Consider the following 16,921-nt stretch of genomic DNA (forward strand, 5'->3'; position numbering starts at 1 on the left):
AGTTTGTACAATTTGTTGGATTTTAGCTGTCAAGGTCAGCAGTCACATTACAGGAAATGCAAAGCAACAAAAACAGCAGCAAGGTTTTTTTCTGTGAGGCACAAAGACACATTGATGTGCCAATGTAAGAAAAAAAAGCAGCTTAAAAGTTGTTGTTGTAAACTGATATAACTTTGGCGTTACTGTAAAGTAGATCTGTCACTTTATTCCTTTTTTACACGACAATATGCAGTATGCCCAAAATGTTTTGCTTGCCCTTGGTCCTCCTCCATTATCATACCCAATATGTATGCACCAAACGTGAGCTAATACTGTATCCACTCCAGACCAAATATTGTTTGAAACTGTTAAAGGTTTTGCTCTTCCAGCTCTGTGGAATATCTCAATATTCCAGATTTCTGATCCTGTAGGTTACTCTTCCTCTTCTCTAAATCAAATGTACCTTTCAGTTTTTTGGGTTTTTTTTAATTGAAGTTGGAGTTTATCTATTTCCACATTTTAGGTTTCATATAGTAGCAGCAATATTAGGAACCCTTTCAGGAACTTTCACGTTTGGACACACTCACCCTTCTAACGACTTTCAGGGGTCTGTCATGTGTCTTTACTGATAAATGGCTTCTGTTTAGCCTCTATGATAAACACCTGTTTCGTGGAGTGCTGCACTAAGGGTTGTCTTTCTCCACGGTTTTCCAGTCTTTAAAAGATTCTGGATATCTTTTATTTACTGTGTTTTGGGTTACTTATCCGACCAGGGGTCTTTGTCCTTCATTAGTTAGTGCTCCCTAAAACTTCACTCAGTGCTCCTTTCACATTCTTCTTACATTCTGCTTGGCCTGCTGGTACCCATCAGGTGCCTCTGAAGTCCCACAGGCTAGCCAAGCCTGTTCACCATCTGGTTCAGGGATTATAGACCACGATAGGCAACAGCCACCTTGCCACAGTGCAGGAGCCTCAATGTCCTCAGCCTGCCTTGGAATGCTGTTGCACTTCTGCTGGAGGTGGGAGTTGAAGATCTCATGAATGGGATGACAGAGTCACCAGATGGAGCACCCCACCCAGTGACTCCAAGAAGGTTGTTGCACTATGAACTGGCATATAAGTGCAAACAACAGTCAGGACTGGTTCCTTGGCTCAAAGGCGCAGGGAAGAGACCCTCTCATTTACTGGTGAAAATTCCAACATACAGGCAGCAAACTGAGGGGAGACAAAGATACCCACCCTCTCATCCAGGGCAACTCCAGACATGAACAACCTCACGCACTAGCTCAGGTTCCTTTCCCCACCAGACAGGCAACATTCCATGTCCCAAGTGCCTTGATAGCCGGGGAATGGTCCGCCAGGGCCTCCACCTTATGACGCCTCCTGTATGTGGGAGACCTACAGGAGGGTAGAAAAAATACCCCAATTCATTTAGGATGTGTGAGAAATGTGACAAATATAAAAAACTTCACATACACTTTAAATTTGAATTACAGTTTAGGGAACTTTGTGTGGTTTCTGGTCAGTTTTCCTGACTAGAAATCATGGAAAGGCATACGGTATCAGTCAAATGTTTGGACAAATTAACCTGTGTCCTTTTGACTGGTACTGTATGTAAGATATTCATCATGAAAACGTTGGAGAGAAGTACATCAACTGGCCATAAACGGCACATTCACAATCAGTCACACCAAAGTTTCCATTCATTTTCTCTTTTCTTTTCTTTTGTCTTTTTCCTTTTTTTGCTTTTGCTCTTTCTTTCAAATGATCTGTTATTAAAGTTGAAAATATAGTATATAATGGGTTGAGTGATTTAAAAAAACATGATGTCAATTCAGTAGTTTTATTAGCTTATATTACAATACATTGTAATTGTGTTTCATTCCTCATCAAGTTTAATAGATGCTAATGTCTCAATCATGCTAGTTTCAGCATAGACTTAATGGTGCAACTAATAGCAAACTGCATTTCTGTAATGAGATACGTGTGTGTTGGCGGAGTATGCATGTTTATGGGTACCATGAGTGTGTGGGTATGTGTGTATTGTGTGTCTAAATATCTGCCAAAGGCAGCTACGCCCTGGAGGTTATCAGCTTATGTGTGTGTACATATGCAAGTTTGTAAGTGCTTTTATGTGTGTGTGTGTGTGTGTGTGTGTGTGTGTGTCATTGTGAATGAGCGTATACAGAAATCTTTGTTAAAGCAGCCCGCCAATTTAAGTTGAAATTAATTACAATTTAAAAATAAACAGAACACATGTTAAAATATTATTTTATTATTACTATTAGATTAGATTTTAAAAACTTATAATAGGCAGCAGGTGTTATGTATACAGTTAAATAAATATAAAAAATACATAAATGGGTGATGTCTTCAGGATTTTTATAAACCTGGATTAAAATACTTTTAAATGTTAGTTTTTATTCAAAATAAGCTTTGACAAGTGTAACACATCAGTTCATCAGGAAATAAAGATGAGAGAACGATTCAGTTCAGATTATACTGACAGCACTCCACTACAGCATTAAAATAAAATATAACTCTCCATTGAGGAAGCTCATGAATATCACCACCAAATACTGCGGCACTGTTAGTTATCTGGGATCAGTGTGCATGCTGCCATGTTGTGAAACAAGTATTTAAATAGACTTTTTATGATTACTCCTTCTAAATATTCACTTAGAACTGAAGCATTCTTTAGGATAAAATGTCAGTGTTGTACACAATATATGTTTTGTAATGGCCAAGTACATTCATGGTTTAATATTCATTTGAATACTTCATAATCTTCCCCCAAAGCACGCTAGAGGATTTTTTTAACCTTATCATTGAATTATTTGTTCCATCCATAACTTTTATGTTGGGATGTAATGAAAATTACACCATGTGGGAGCTGATACTTCAGACAATGATGATGATGATGAGATGAGAAATACTTCATGCATCTAAGTTTTTACGCCAGCCATACTTTGCATTTGTGTGTGCAGGTAAAGGATGTGATGAAGGATGTGATGGCGGGTCTACAGCAGACTAACAGTGAGAAGATTCTGCTGAGTTGGGTTCGTCAGAACACACGCCAGTATCCCCAGGTATGTTCCTTTACTTCTTACCCCAATCCTGACTGACACACTGGATCATATTTGAATAGTTGTCAGTGTAAATGTAAAGTTGTAACTGTAAAGTAGTTGGCAGTCTCTATTTTTAAGCTTAATTAGTAGTCATTTTTCATAGAGTAAGGTTTTTGTTTGTTTGTTTTGTTTGTGTTTTTCTTTTTGCTGTCCTCCTAAAGTGGGAGGAGATTGTTGTCATATTGTCCATCCGTCCGGAGGTCTGTCCATGAAGTTTTATCCTTCCGGTCTACAGACTCCAAAACTATAAGGAGTTGAGCCATGAAATTTGGCATATGTGTTCTTTACTCTTCAAAGATATGCAACACGATATTCATATTCCTGAATGTTTAGTACCCCTTGCATATTTTGGCTGTACTTAGAAGTGGAGATAAACAACATGACTGCCAATGATATGATAATATAGGCTAATGATACCTCTTTCTCATGCCTTTTTTCATGTGATCATTTTGTGCTGTGATTGGCTACACCTACTTGATTATTATTGATTGAAATGGAGAAAGTGGGGATTCCCCATATCTAACTAAAAGTATGTGGACAAAAGTTTAAGGCAAGACCTCCAAATTCGGGCAAAATATTTTTGCTGAAGGTGAGAGGGCTGTAATATTATCATGACTTCTATATTTGGGGTTAGGCTTCAGAGCTAGGGTTATCATATTGCTCATCATATGTATGAAAATAAGAGACATTGAAACTTGAGTTCTAAGATTAAGTCAGTATTTAAAAAACAAACAAAACTATCAACAGTTTGTTTAGAGTGCCTTTGCATCATGGAATATTTTGTATTTTTAGAGTTTTATATGTGAGTGCTATCTACCTTTTCTCCGTTTGATGTTGCTTTCATTTGAATGATTTTGTATTGTGAATGGCCTTGATTGTAGCAAACCTTACCTTTCCAAAACCAAAAATCAAGGTTTAAACAAAAGCCACATTTACATCAGGGACTGCTAGTCAGTCAGTCTCAGTCATCTCATGGTCAATCACATCAATAATTTGTAACGCAATAGTTTCTGTGATGATGTTGTATTGTCTTCTGCTACCCTACTGGACTGTAACCTCTTATAGTGAGTTGCTGTCTTTGCAAGTCTTTATACCACTGTGGAATTGCAGCATTAAAGCTGCCTGAAGGAACATTTTAGTTTCTTGAGAAAAAGTTGTTTGGAACTAAAATCTATGCTAATGCTCCTCCCACCTAACTATATTTATATTCACAATAATAACCCAGATTAAAAACTATTAACAAACTTATTTGATATGGTTACAGGTTGCATTACAAAAAGCCCTGAGCAGCAGGAGGAGAAGCTAAACTTGTAAGCATGAGTGTGTTGTTATAGAAAGGCTTGACAGGAATAGTAATTGTAACTAGTTGGTCGAGACTGAGTTTTATATTACATTTAAAATTCATGTTTGCCCTAATAGACCAACACCACATGCCTTAGAATCTTACAGATGCATATTGAGTGAAAAGTTGTTTTTTATCTATGAAAATGGAAACCAGTATTGGGATGACATCATTTCCACTCTAGGTGTTAAGCTACATTCTCAGGTTGGTCCTTCAATATCCATTATCGCTGTCCTCAGGTCAATGTGGTTAACTTCTCCAGTAGCTGGAATGATGGATTGGCCTTCAATGCCCTCATCCATAGTCACAGGTACTGTAGTTCATGAATGTGCATGTTTGTGTGTGGGTGTGTGTGTTGACATGCAAACAAAATGAAAATGAAGCATTAACACAGGAGGAGCGGATAAACATAAAATCTCAAGGGGATGTAGGAGAATGGGATTTCTCAGCTCTTTAAGGTCTGATCTTGTTCAGACATTGCAATAAATATATATATTTAGACATGGAAGTTTGGCCCATGAGTACTGTACTTAGAAAAGGTTTTTAAAAATATTGTATATGGAAGGGGACAGCAAGCCAAGTAGAACAACTAAAAGGATTCAACTAGACTTAGAACTTCTAAATAGTCTATACAAAATACTGTATGTACTATACTAGTCTGTGCTATTGCATTAGTACAGGGCCATGAAAAAGTATTTTTCCCCTTCTTAATTTCTTAGTTTTTTATGTTTCAGATCATCAAATAAATTTAATATTAGACAAAGTGCCATTTTAAAATGATGATTTCATTTATTAAGGGAAAAAAGCGATCGAAATGTACCTGGTCCTACGTGAAAAAGTAATTACCTCCCCTTGTTAAATCATGAATTAACTGTGACTAAGCACATTATTTGGATAGCTGACTTCAATTTCACTAGCCACAATGAGGCTTGATTACTGCCAGACCTGCTAAATCAAGAAAGCACTTAAATAGAACCTGTCTGACAAAGTGAAGCAGATTAAAAGATCTCAAAAAGCAACACATCATGTACAGTCTAAAGAAACAAAGTCAGTGACATCTACCAGTCAGGAAAGAGTTACAGAGCAATTTCTATGGCTTTGGGACTCCAGCGAACTATGGTGAAAGCCATTATCCACAAGAAAACTTGGAACAATGGGGACTCATCCAGGAGGTCACAAAAGAACCCAGAATGACATCTAAAGAACTGCAGACCTCACTTGCTTCAGTTAAAGTTAGTCTTCATCAGTAAAGAGGAGACTGGGCAATGATTGCATCCATGGGAGAGTTGCAAGGTGAAAAGCTCTGCTGTCCAAAAAGAACACAAAGGCTCATCTCACATTTGCCAAAAAAACAAAGATCATTGGTAATTACACATTTCTTGTGACATTACTAGCACTTCAAGAGCACTAGAAAGATTTAACAATACCCACTAACTTCCCCTAAAATAAAACAAAACAAAACAAAATCCTTTTGCTACCTGGACCCACAGTCAGGAATCTGGATGTAAATGCTGATCTTTAGTGACCGATTTGAGCATCCAGCCCAACCTCCTGCCTCTGACTTTTAATGCTAACCTTAACCCATAAATGTGGGTTAAGGTCTGACGAACTCTCAGACATGCCCAAATTGTTCAAGATATTTTATTGCAGACTTGTGATAGTTACAGTAATAGTATCTAATGTAATATAATGTAATTTAACTTAGGTACTGATATTTTCAGCACATCAGTACAGAACGGACATAGACTGCCTGTGATGTTGAAGAATCAGATGCTACACAATCAAAAACCTGGCTGTTAGACTCATATCCTGAATTAAATTAGGATGGCGTAGGGCGTAGATTAATAACAGAAAATGTGTGCCTGATAATGTTATTAACATGATGCAGACAAGAAGCTGAGTAAGTAGAATAAAGTGAGTCAGGATAAATTATCATTAAATTAAATGATTTCCCCTCTCGGGTGATAATGGATAATGGACATTTCCAGAAAGGACCCTGCAAAATACATGTGGTTTATAGTTTTTCTTTATACAATTACACACACACACACACACACACACACACACACACACACACACACACACACACACACACACACACACACACACACACACACACACAGACACACATACACACACACACACACATACACACACACACATACACACACACACACACACACACACATATATATACATTTTTGTACATTGGTACAATTCCTTGTCAAGTGCTGTGATGTTATGATAAAAAATTGGATTGTTCTAATATGTCAGTATTGGGTAAAAGGCTCAATTAGTAGATGGAAGAATTCACCTTTGCAAAGGTGATATACAGTTAGCATATACCTGTGGATACCTAAAGGAGTCTGGGTTCCAGGCCCCATGTAATTATGCATTAAGTCATGGGTAGGTCATCTGGACATCTACTCATTCTTACAGTAATGCAGAGTGTGAAATCACAAAAACCATCATCCTTTTTGTTTGTTTTATTTTGGAGAGTACCATTTATTTACTATTACTTAACACATAATAATAAATTTGCTTAAAGCACTGGCAAAATACTGAGGATGTTTTGTCACATTTGGAATACAAATTATTATATTGATAAAGTGTGTACATGATCCCTTGCTGATTTCTCCAGGCCTGAACTTTTTGATTGGAGCTCTGTGGAGAAGAAGACATCAGCAATCGACAGACTGGAACACGCCTTTAGTAAGGCAGAGCAGCACCTGGGGATAGAGAGTCTGCTGGACCCTGAGGGTAACTAACATTCACATACACACACATGTCCAAACTGTGATAAATGATGTTTTGTTCTTTGGATTTTTTTTTTTTTTGCAAAATAGGTCCAGAATTATAGTGCTTATTGCAACAATCGGTGATATGGTCTTTTCTGAGGGATAAAGTAATCAATCAAGACAACTCCAGCCCTCCAGCTCAATTCAGTTTTATTTATATAGTACCAAACAGTTGCATCAGGGCGCTTTATATTGTAAGGTAAAGACCCTAAAAATAATAGAGAGAAAACACTAACAATCAGATGACCCCTTATGAGCAAGTGCTTGGCGACAGTGGGAAGGAAAAACTCCATGTTAAGAAGAGGAAACCTCTGCCAGAACCAGGCTCAAGGAGAAGCCACAACCAGTTGGGGGTGAAGGAAAATAAGGCACACCAGAGCCAGAGTTCAAAATCAATTACTACTGATTAAATGCAATAGTGGTGTATAAACAGAGTGAAAAGAGGTGAGTTAAGAAGAAATTCTCAGTGCATAATGGGAACCCCCCCCCCCCCCCCCCCCCCCCCCCACACACACACACACACACACACACAGTCTAAGGCTATTGCAGCATTAACAACAGGATGGTTCAGGGTCACCTGAGCCAGCCCTATCTCAAGGTTCCCATTAATGTAAAAAATTTACATATAGATGCAAGAATTATTAAATTCCTTAAAAAATATGTTCTGCTCATGTTTTTGAATTAGGATTGAAACGTAGAGTACTTGTTTGTTTGTTGATGCATTTTTTGCTATGAAAAAGCTGGGACAAGGGGATGCAGCGATGGCATGATCTGCAACATGTGAAGTCCCAGCAGTCCCTTGGTTACCAATGCTGATGTGTGCAAAATGCATTGAGTCCAGTGCCGCTAGGATCGAGGTAGTTATCTGGACCGGTTGGAATGTGTTAAACTTACAGTGGTATGCAAAAGTTTGGGCACCCCTGACAATTTTCATGATTTTCCTTTATAAATCATTGGTTGTTTGGATCAGCAATTTCAGTTAAATATATCATATAGCAGATGAACACAGTGATATTTGAGGAGTGAAATGAAGTTTATAGGATTTACAGAAAGTGTCCAATAATTATTTAAACAAAATTAGGCAGGTGCATAAGTTTGGGCACCTTTGTCGTTTTATTGATTTGAATACCTTTAGCACTAATTGGAACACAAAATTTGTTTAGCAAGCTCATTGACCCTTGACCTGCTGTGGGGCTGTGTGGCCAGTGCAGGTACAGGTGAATCCAATTATGAGAAAGGGTTAAGGTGGCCAATTGCAAGTGTTTCTCCTCTTTGCATCTTCTGTGAAGAGTGACAACATGGGAGCCTCAAAACAACTCTCAAATGACCTGCAAACAAAGATTGTTCAACATCATGGTTTAGGGGAAGGATCCAAAAAGCTGTCTCAGAGATTTCAGCTGTCAGTTTCCACTGTGAGGAACATAGTGAGGAAATGGAAGAGCACAAGTACAGTTCCAGTTAAGGCCCGAAGTGGCAGGCCAAGAAAAATCTCAGATAGGCAGAGGCGAAGGATGGTGAGAACAGTCATAGTCAACCCACAGAGCAGCTCCAAAGACCTACAACATCATCTTGCTGCAGATGGTGTCACTGTGCATCGTTCAACTATTCAGCGCACTTTGCACAAGGAGAGGCTGTATGGGAGAGTAATGCAGAAAAAGCCTTTTCTGCACACACCACAAACAGAGTCGCTTGAGGTCTGCTAAAGCACATTTGGACAAGGCAGCTTCATTTTGGAATAAGGTGCTGTGGACTGATGAAACTAAAACTGAGTTATTTGGACATAACAAGGGGCGGTATGCATGGTGGGAAAAGAACACAGCATTCCAAGACAAACACTTGCTACCCACAGTAAAATTTGGTGGTGGGTCCATCCTGCTGTGGGGCTGTGTGGCCAGTGCAGGTACTGGGAATCTTGTTAAAGTTGAGGGTCGCATGGATTCCAGTCAATATCAGCAGATTCTTAGAACAGTGTTCAAGAATCAGCGACAAAGTTGAAGCTGCGCCTGGGCTGGATACTTCAACAAGACAACGACCCCAAACACTGCTCAAAATCTACTAAGGCATTCATGCAGAGGAACAAGTACAATGTTCTGGAATGGCCATCTCAGTCTCCAGACCTGAATATTATTAAAAATCTGTGGTGTGATTTAAAGCAGGCTGTCCATCAAACCATCAAACCTGACTGAACTGGAGATGTTTTGGAAAGAAGAATGGTCCAAAATACCTTCAACCACAATCCAGACTCTCTTTGGAGGCTATAGGAAGCATTTAGAGGCTGTTATTTCTGCAAAAGGAGGATCTACAAAGTATTGATGTCATTTTTCTGTTGGGGTACCCAAACTTATGCACCTGCTTAATTTTGTTTAAATAATTATTACACACTTGCTGTAAATCCTATAAACTTCATTTCACTTCTCAGATATCACTGTGTTCGTCTGCTATATGATATATTTAACTGAAATTGCTGATCCAAACAACCAATGATTTATAAAGGAAAATCATGAAAATTATCAGGGGTGCCCAAACTTTTGCATACCACTGTAGCTGCTTGTGTGAGACAGAGATGCCTGTGGAGGAAACTAAGCCTCAGCAAATTCTTTTGAACAGATAGAAAAGATAAGAAGCTATAAATTTTTGTGGAGAAGTTAAATGACCTATTTAAGATTGCAATGACTATTCAGAAATTGTCAACTTGTACTCTTTTGTTATATTTGTCGGAGTTTGACTGGATTAGATGTCTGATGAGTGGCATTTTACTATGTAGCTATTGCGTCTGTCTTTAGTGATTGGCGGGCATGTGCACTTGGTCATGTAGATCTACAGTGCTGTTCACTACATGCTTACAAACCTGGTGAGTGGCAGGCTGGCTTACAACCCACCACAAAACAATAAGCAATAATTTCTAAATTATAGCCACATAAACTGACTTAATTTTTTTCAGTAAAAATGTAAGAAATTGAAATTAAAATTACTTTTAAGAAAGTTAAATTTCACAGGCTAGTGGGAACCCTGCCTAACTGTGAGACTTTTTTTGGAAGTTTTTAATCCTAGTCCTAAAAATAGAAGAGGAGCCTGAAACCTGGAGGCTGTGGCTCCAGTTCTATTTTTTAGAAACTGTAGAAACCACAAGAGTGAAGTGCTTTATTGGGGTGATACGGTACTATGAGGTCTTTAAGAAATGATGGGGCCTGATTATTCAAGACCTTTGAATGCGAAGGGAAGGATTTTAAAGTCAATTCCAGATTTAACAGGGAGCCAATGAAGAGAAGCCAGTTTGGGAGAAATCTGCTCTCTCTTTCTAGTCCCTGTCAGGACTCTAGCTGCAGCATTTTGGATCAACTGAAGGCTTTTAAGGAACTTTTAGAACAACCTGATTACAATGAATTACAGTAGTCCAGCCTATAAGTAATACATGCATGAACTAGTTTTTCAGCATCACTCTGAGAAAGGATGTTTCTAATTTTAGAGATATTGCGCAAATGCAAGATAGCAGTCCTACATATTTGTTTAATATGTGCATGTTAAAAAGGACATATCCTGGTCAAAAATGACTCCAAGATTCTTCACAGTGTTACTGGAGGCCAAAGTAATGCCATCCAGAGTAAGTATCTGGTTAGACACCATGTTTCTAAGATTTTTAAGGCCAAGTACAATAACATCAATTTGCATATCTAGCCCTTCTCGGTAGGTTTTATTTTCGGGCAGCACGGTGGCGCAGTGGTTAGCACTCCTGCCTCACTGTTAGAATAACATCTGAAAGGTCTGGGTTTGATTTCACCTTGGCCCAGCCCTCTCTCTCTGTGTGGAGTTTGTTGTCACCACACCATTAGTTCCTTAAAGAAGTGCACACTCACTCTTTATTGTTTGAGGCTGAAACAAATTGAGCAAGCCCTTGTACTCCTACTGCCAGTCCCAAACCCAGATTAAGGACGAGGGCTGCTTCAGAAAGGGCATCCGATGTAAAATCTTTGCCAAATCATGCTGTTCATAAAGAGTGGGATTTCCACACCATATTTGTCGGGGCCCCAGTTAACAGCTGCTGTCTCTGGTGCAGTTGGCAACAGGCTGCCAGTGGAAGCTCTGCTACTGCTGAGAAAGAATAGAGGGGGTAGGCTTATTAGGAGGCAGGGTCAGAGAAAAAGGAGATTCTGTAACAGCACTTTACCATCACACCTCCATTAACTGCAGTCAGCCTGACACAATGTGAAATCATAAATAATGAAGCTTTTTCATATTTAAGTGCAAGGGAATAATTCAGTAATTTCAAAGCCTGAAGAAAGAAACTTCTATGAAGTCTAGTTGTACACCAGAGATAACTAGACAGCAGCAGCATGAGACTGGGTGTGACTCAAACCTAAAATTGTTCAGCTTCACATTGTCAGAGAAAAGCTGCATCCATAGCTTTTTAATCTGTAGTCCCTGGGCAGGTATATAACATGTTAAATCTATGAAATATAAATACATATTCAAGGTACTATATGCAAACTGAGTGATATAATCAATTCTACATACATACACAGTCTAACAACCCCGCGACCCTGATTTGGATAAGTGGAAGAAGATGATGGATCATAAGAAAGCTTATGACCTTTATACATTTTTAGACCAACAAGGAGCTTCAATTCCTTAATGGACTTAAAAAGTCCAGAGCAGCTTCAAGGAGCTCAGTGCTACTGGAGGTGCAGTATTGTGAATTACTTTAAAGTCAAGATGAATACTTTTGAATACTGACTATTATCATGGTTTCCAGGACTCATAGTAGAAAGTGTTTTTGGTGCTTAACTTGAGTAGGTGCTGTATAAGTACCAGTCCTTTAGTTTCAGTAGAATAAACCAAATTGCAATTTTCTTGACCTCAGCAGTAGATTTCACCAGTCACCTCCCTCAGTGGTGAACAATAGGCACGTTATAAACACTATACAGTACCACAAAGTATTTGATGTGTGCCAACTTCTGCGGCGCCTTCTTCATAACTGGGCTAGTTCCCTTTATGGGCACTTTAGGGAAACCTTATTCTTTTCCTGTCACTTTGAGAGCACATGTTTTTTTTGTGGTTAAAGATATTACTCAAATAAACGTTTAAAGCTTGAACGTCTTTTATTGTGCACATAAGCCGCACTGTTATGATTAAAAAATGCACTAAAATGATGCAACTAATTACTGTAGTTTATAAGTTGCTGATAATTTTGAGAGCTGCATTTGTATGATAACGTCCTTCATAGCGAGAGTTTCTCCAGCATATAATCATGTTCTTCATTTCATTAGTACTTTTTTTCTTATCTTGCCTTTGTGTATTTCTCTCACCAGTGTTTCTCTCTTAATTCCTCATTCTTTCATTTGTTCTGCTGCGTTCTCTTTGTTCTCTTATTCAGCCTGCTATCAAAGCACACATCCAGCTGCAGCGTTGCAGCTCAGGTCTGAAATGTTATCTCTTGGAAGCCACACTTTTCATGTAGCCCTTCAAGCACATTAGCAAACTGTGGAATACTGGTTAGATTTAGTTCTCACTATCAAACTACTGTTTTCAGATTTCATGTGGGCCAGAGTACTTTAGCAAAGTCCTGAATGAAATGAACTGATTTGTTATGAATAAGCAGAGTCATGGTAAAATGTTTAAAGTAGAGATCAGAGGATGGAACTACAGCGTAGACTAAGCAAGTGAGGGATGTGTACACATGTGGTATTATTTATGGAGCTCTTTGTCCTCCTCAGAGAAACAGTAACATTATAAGATTTCTCTGATAAACCAGTATTCACAGCCAAATATATGACTACTATAACTTTATTTCTCTCACACTTAAACCTAAAAACACATGCAGAGTGTGTGTGTGCGCTCTTCCTCCTTGGTACTGTTCATTATTCTTAGCTGTGAGCTAACTGCACTCCACACATCACTCTATTACCACCCCCACAACAAGCAGTTCATTAGCACTCCATCTCTGTCTTTCTTTTCTCTTGGTCCTCTCAAACTACAACCTTGTCCTGTGTCATCTTACTATCTTATATGGTGTTCACTTATCAGCCCCACAGCAAGTCTGCGGTCAATTTGCCCAGCAAATGAGTTTGAGTTTTTTGGACATTCAAGCTTCATTTTGTAACTGTTCTCTTGATTCTCGCTTTGCTTGGTGTTTATATTTTGTCTTGTATATTTAATCTTATCAGTTTCTTAGTTTCACCCTCAGTGTTCCTCCCTCCTATGTCAGGTGTCCTGTGTTATTCACGTGTCTGCCTCTTCCCCATTTAGTTGTGTCAAGTTTGTCTCCTTTTTCTATTCAGTTGTTTCTCTTTCTGTTTTAGTTGACTGAGTCATAGGCTTGTCTCTGTGTTCAGTCTGTCCCTTCTCCTTATTGTTTGTCTTAGTCGTGGTCTAGATTTTAGTTCTATTTCCTGTCTTATGTTGACAGTCTCTGGTCTTCTGTGTTTTGTATTTAGTTTAACTGCCTTTCAGCATGGTGGCGCAGTGGTTAGCACTGCTGCCTCACAGTTAGAATATCTCGAAGGCCTGGGTTCGATTCCAGCTTGGCCCAGGCCTCTCCCTCTCTCTGTGTGGAGTTTGCATGTTCTCCCTGTGCTTGCACGGGTTTTCTCCGGGTAATCCGGTTTCCTCCCACATTCCAAAGACATGCACTACTGGGGTTATGTTGATTGGCTACACTAAATCGCCCATAGGTGTGAATGAGAGCATGAATGTGAGTGTAAAAGGTTGTTTGTCTCTCTGTGTTGGCCCTGCGACAAGGCTGGCGACCTGTTCAGGGTGTACGCTGCCTTCTCCCTATGACAGCTGGGATAGGCTCCAGCCCCCCCGCGACCCTGAATAGGATGAGTGGAAGCAGATGGATGGATGCCTTTCATCTCTGTGATTGGTTTCGACTGTGTTCCCGTCCTGTTTCTCATTCCCTCATGTTTTTATTCTTGCAGTCTTTGTCGTTGGTCATAGTCTCTGTGTATGTTTCAGTTCACGTCCTGTCTGTGTATGTTCCTGTTCCCATTCCTGTTCCTAATTTTTTGGCTTTAATATTTTCCCAGTTTTGGTTTTCTATAGTTATAGTTTTTCTGCATGTGCACTTTCTATTCACGCTTTTGTTCCAGCTGCAATAAACGCTCATTTTCTTTACCCACCTCTGGCTGCTTTGTGTCCAGCATTTGGGTCCTCACTTCCCCACGCTCCACACGGTCTGCCTCCGCTGAGCATAACATTAAGATTCAGCCAAGACAGGTTAACTGATGCACAGAAGAAAAGTGGCATAAGTAGCGGCTTCCAGCTGTTTATGAACATACAGAAAAAAGCAGTGTTTACAATTGAATGGCACACGAAAACTTTACAAAACTTTGAGCATCCATCACTTATTATTATTCTTATATTGTCACGGATTTTTTAATTTAACTTACTGTTAGACTTTATAGTAAACATGATTTAAACAGCTGGCTTTTAACTTTAAACTGAAGGTTTGAATATTTAACAATTTACATTTAATTTATAAACATTTCTTTACACAGTTCCCAATTTTAGGGACTCAAATGTTAGCATTCAGTTCACCTTAAAACTTTTTTCATGGACAGCTGTTGATGTTTCTGAATTATAAGTTAAGTTGATTAAAGGTCTGGATACCAGGCTCATCTTCCAGTCATGATTTCTTCTGTGTCAAAATAATTTTCTAATGTAGTCATATTTTATAACTCACAGATGTAGTTTATGGCTGTGAAATGGACAAATAATGATGTTCGCAGGTTTTTTTTTTATGTGTAATTTTCACATATCACATTAACTGGAAAACTTTAGGGCCTGAAAAAGTTTTCTCAGAAAATTTTGTTTTATTGTCATATTTCTATAAATGGGTGACAGCCATCTATAAGTGGTTTATGAAGATAAACTTTACTCTTCTCACTCTGTGCAGATGTGGCGGTACCTCACCCTGACAAGAAGAGTATCATCATGTATGTGACGTCTCTCTTCCAAGTGCTTCCCCAAAGTGTTTCTATGGAAGCCATCCAGGAAGTGGAAACGTTACCCCGGGCAGCCACAGCCAACATCACCCGTGTGATGACAGAGGAGCACTACCAGATCCAGACCCAGCAGCGCTTCTCCCAGCAGGTTTGACAAACACACACATACACACAAACAAAGAATTCCAGTCTTCCGTGCTGTTACTGATAATTACAGTGTTGTTGGCTGCCATGTGCTACTGACATGGCTCACTGTTTTTGGTTTCCACTGAAAGATACTTTGATGTGTTATAAATTTGTCTTAAATGTCGGTTTATTGAACCATCTGACAAATTAAAAAAAATAAAAAATTAAATATCAATTTGCACACAGTACCAGTCCAAACTTTTACTGGTACTGTGTATGAGGTTTAATTTGCATCATTTTTGCTGCATCAGGCATTTTTGTGCAGTTTATAGCTCACTGCATGTCTCTGACTGTTTCCAGCAGGTTTTCAGGAAAAAAAAATCCCACTGATGATGTAGTCAAAAGAAATATAATGCACTTGGTGTTATAGGGTTAAGCTGAATCAAAGTTATAGCCTGTTCTAATATCATCATCTTGCCAGCATTCGAGTTTTAATGCAGATTCAAGTCTGGGGCTTTATTCTTTTAGAAAACTTCAACATAACATGTTCCACGCAACCTGTATTTGTTGCCTGAAAGTAACTAGGAAAACAGTTCAGCAATGTACAAACTCATAAGACAAATAAACATTGGTCCAAATGATAATTATACCTGCAACCTAACATGCACACATATATATGTTGGACTGACCTCATGGGAAAAAGTCAAATGGTGACAGTTTTTTATTTCAGCTGTTTAATGTAAAACTGCTCCTGGCTTATTCCTGTGATTGCAGTAAGGTGTTATGATTTGCTCTGGATGTTGTGCATGTACTCAGCTGTGTACGCTTACTTGGTGTTACTACTTTTCCACCTGTACTTTTCAGTGATCAGCTGGAGCACTGTCCACGTTCTGCAGTACTGCACATTATACAGCTAAATGAGTCTGGTTGTTTTTGCACACACATATTATCAGCTCTGAAAGAAAATTATCTTACCCAGTTACAAAATATTCTCCCCTAAGCATCAGCACGCCCATCCTCGCTGTGACGGCAGCAGGGTGGCGTGGTGGTTAGCAGTGTTGCCTCATAGCAAGAAGGTTCTGGGTTTGAAATCACCACTGGGACATTTCTGTGTGGAGTTTGCATGTTTGATGCTTTAGGGTAAATTTTGGAATTAGCCCAGCAATTGCATCCCTTAACTCACCACAGATTTTTATTCAGTACACCAAGCACTTACTTAAAGCACCACACAACCAGACACAGAAGACAGATCAATATAAACAGAATCTATCAATGAACCAAACAGTAACGTTATTAAAGACATTTACAAATCATACTCATGTTTGAATAACTCTGAAAGTCCATTCTGTGCGATTTGACCTATTAGTCCCGCTACTTCTGTTGTAGCTATCACCCAGAAAAGTAAACAGGAAGTGACACAGTGTGCCCACACTGAAAGTGAACAATCAAACTTGGAAAACATAAACATGAATTAAACTATTCCTTATTATAGCAATTACAGGGTGGCTGTAGCTCAGGAGGTAGAGCAGGTCACCTACTGATCGGAAGGTCGATTCCTGGCTACTCCAGGAATATCCTTGGGCAAGATACTTAACCCCAAGTTGC

At 39.0% G+C, this 16,921-nt stretch overlaps 1 protein-coding gene across 1 annotated transcript in view; it reads left to right on the top strand.

The window, feature by feature from the left end:
- Positions 1-16,921, top strand: part of dmd (dystrophin) — a 387,210-nt gene that overhangs the window by 128,049 nt on the left and 242,240 nt on the right. Inside the window, exons 6-9 of the mRNA XM_030747286.1 lie at positions 2,967-3,068; positions 4,689-4,759; positions 7,091-7,209; positions 15,142-15,338. Coding sequence (XP_030603146.1) covers positions 2,967-3,068; positions 4,689-4,759; positions 7,091-7,209; positions 15,142-15,338 — 489 coding nt within the window. The remainder of the gene's footprint in view (positions 1-2,966; positions 3,069-4,688; positions 4,760-7,090; positions 7,210-15,141; positions 15,339-16,921) is intronic.

The sequence above is a fragment of the Archocentrus centrarchus genome, chromosome 2 (assembly GCF_007364275.1).
Source record: "Archocentrus centrarchus isolate MPI-CPG fArcCen1 chromosome 2, fArcCen1, whole genome shotgun sequence".
Classification (NCBI taxonomy): Eukaryota; Metazoa; Chordata; class Actinopteri; order Cichliformes; family Cichlidae; genus Archocentrus; species Archocentrus centrarchus.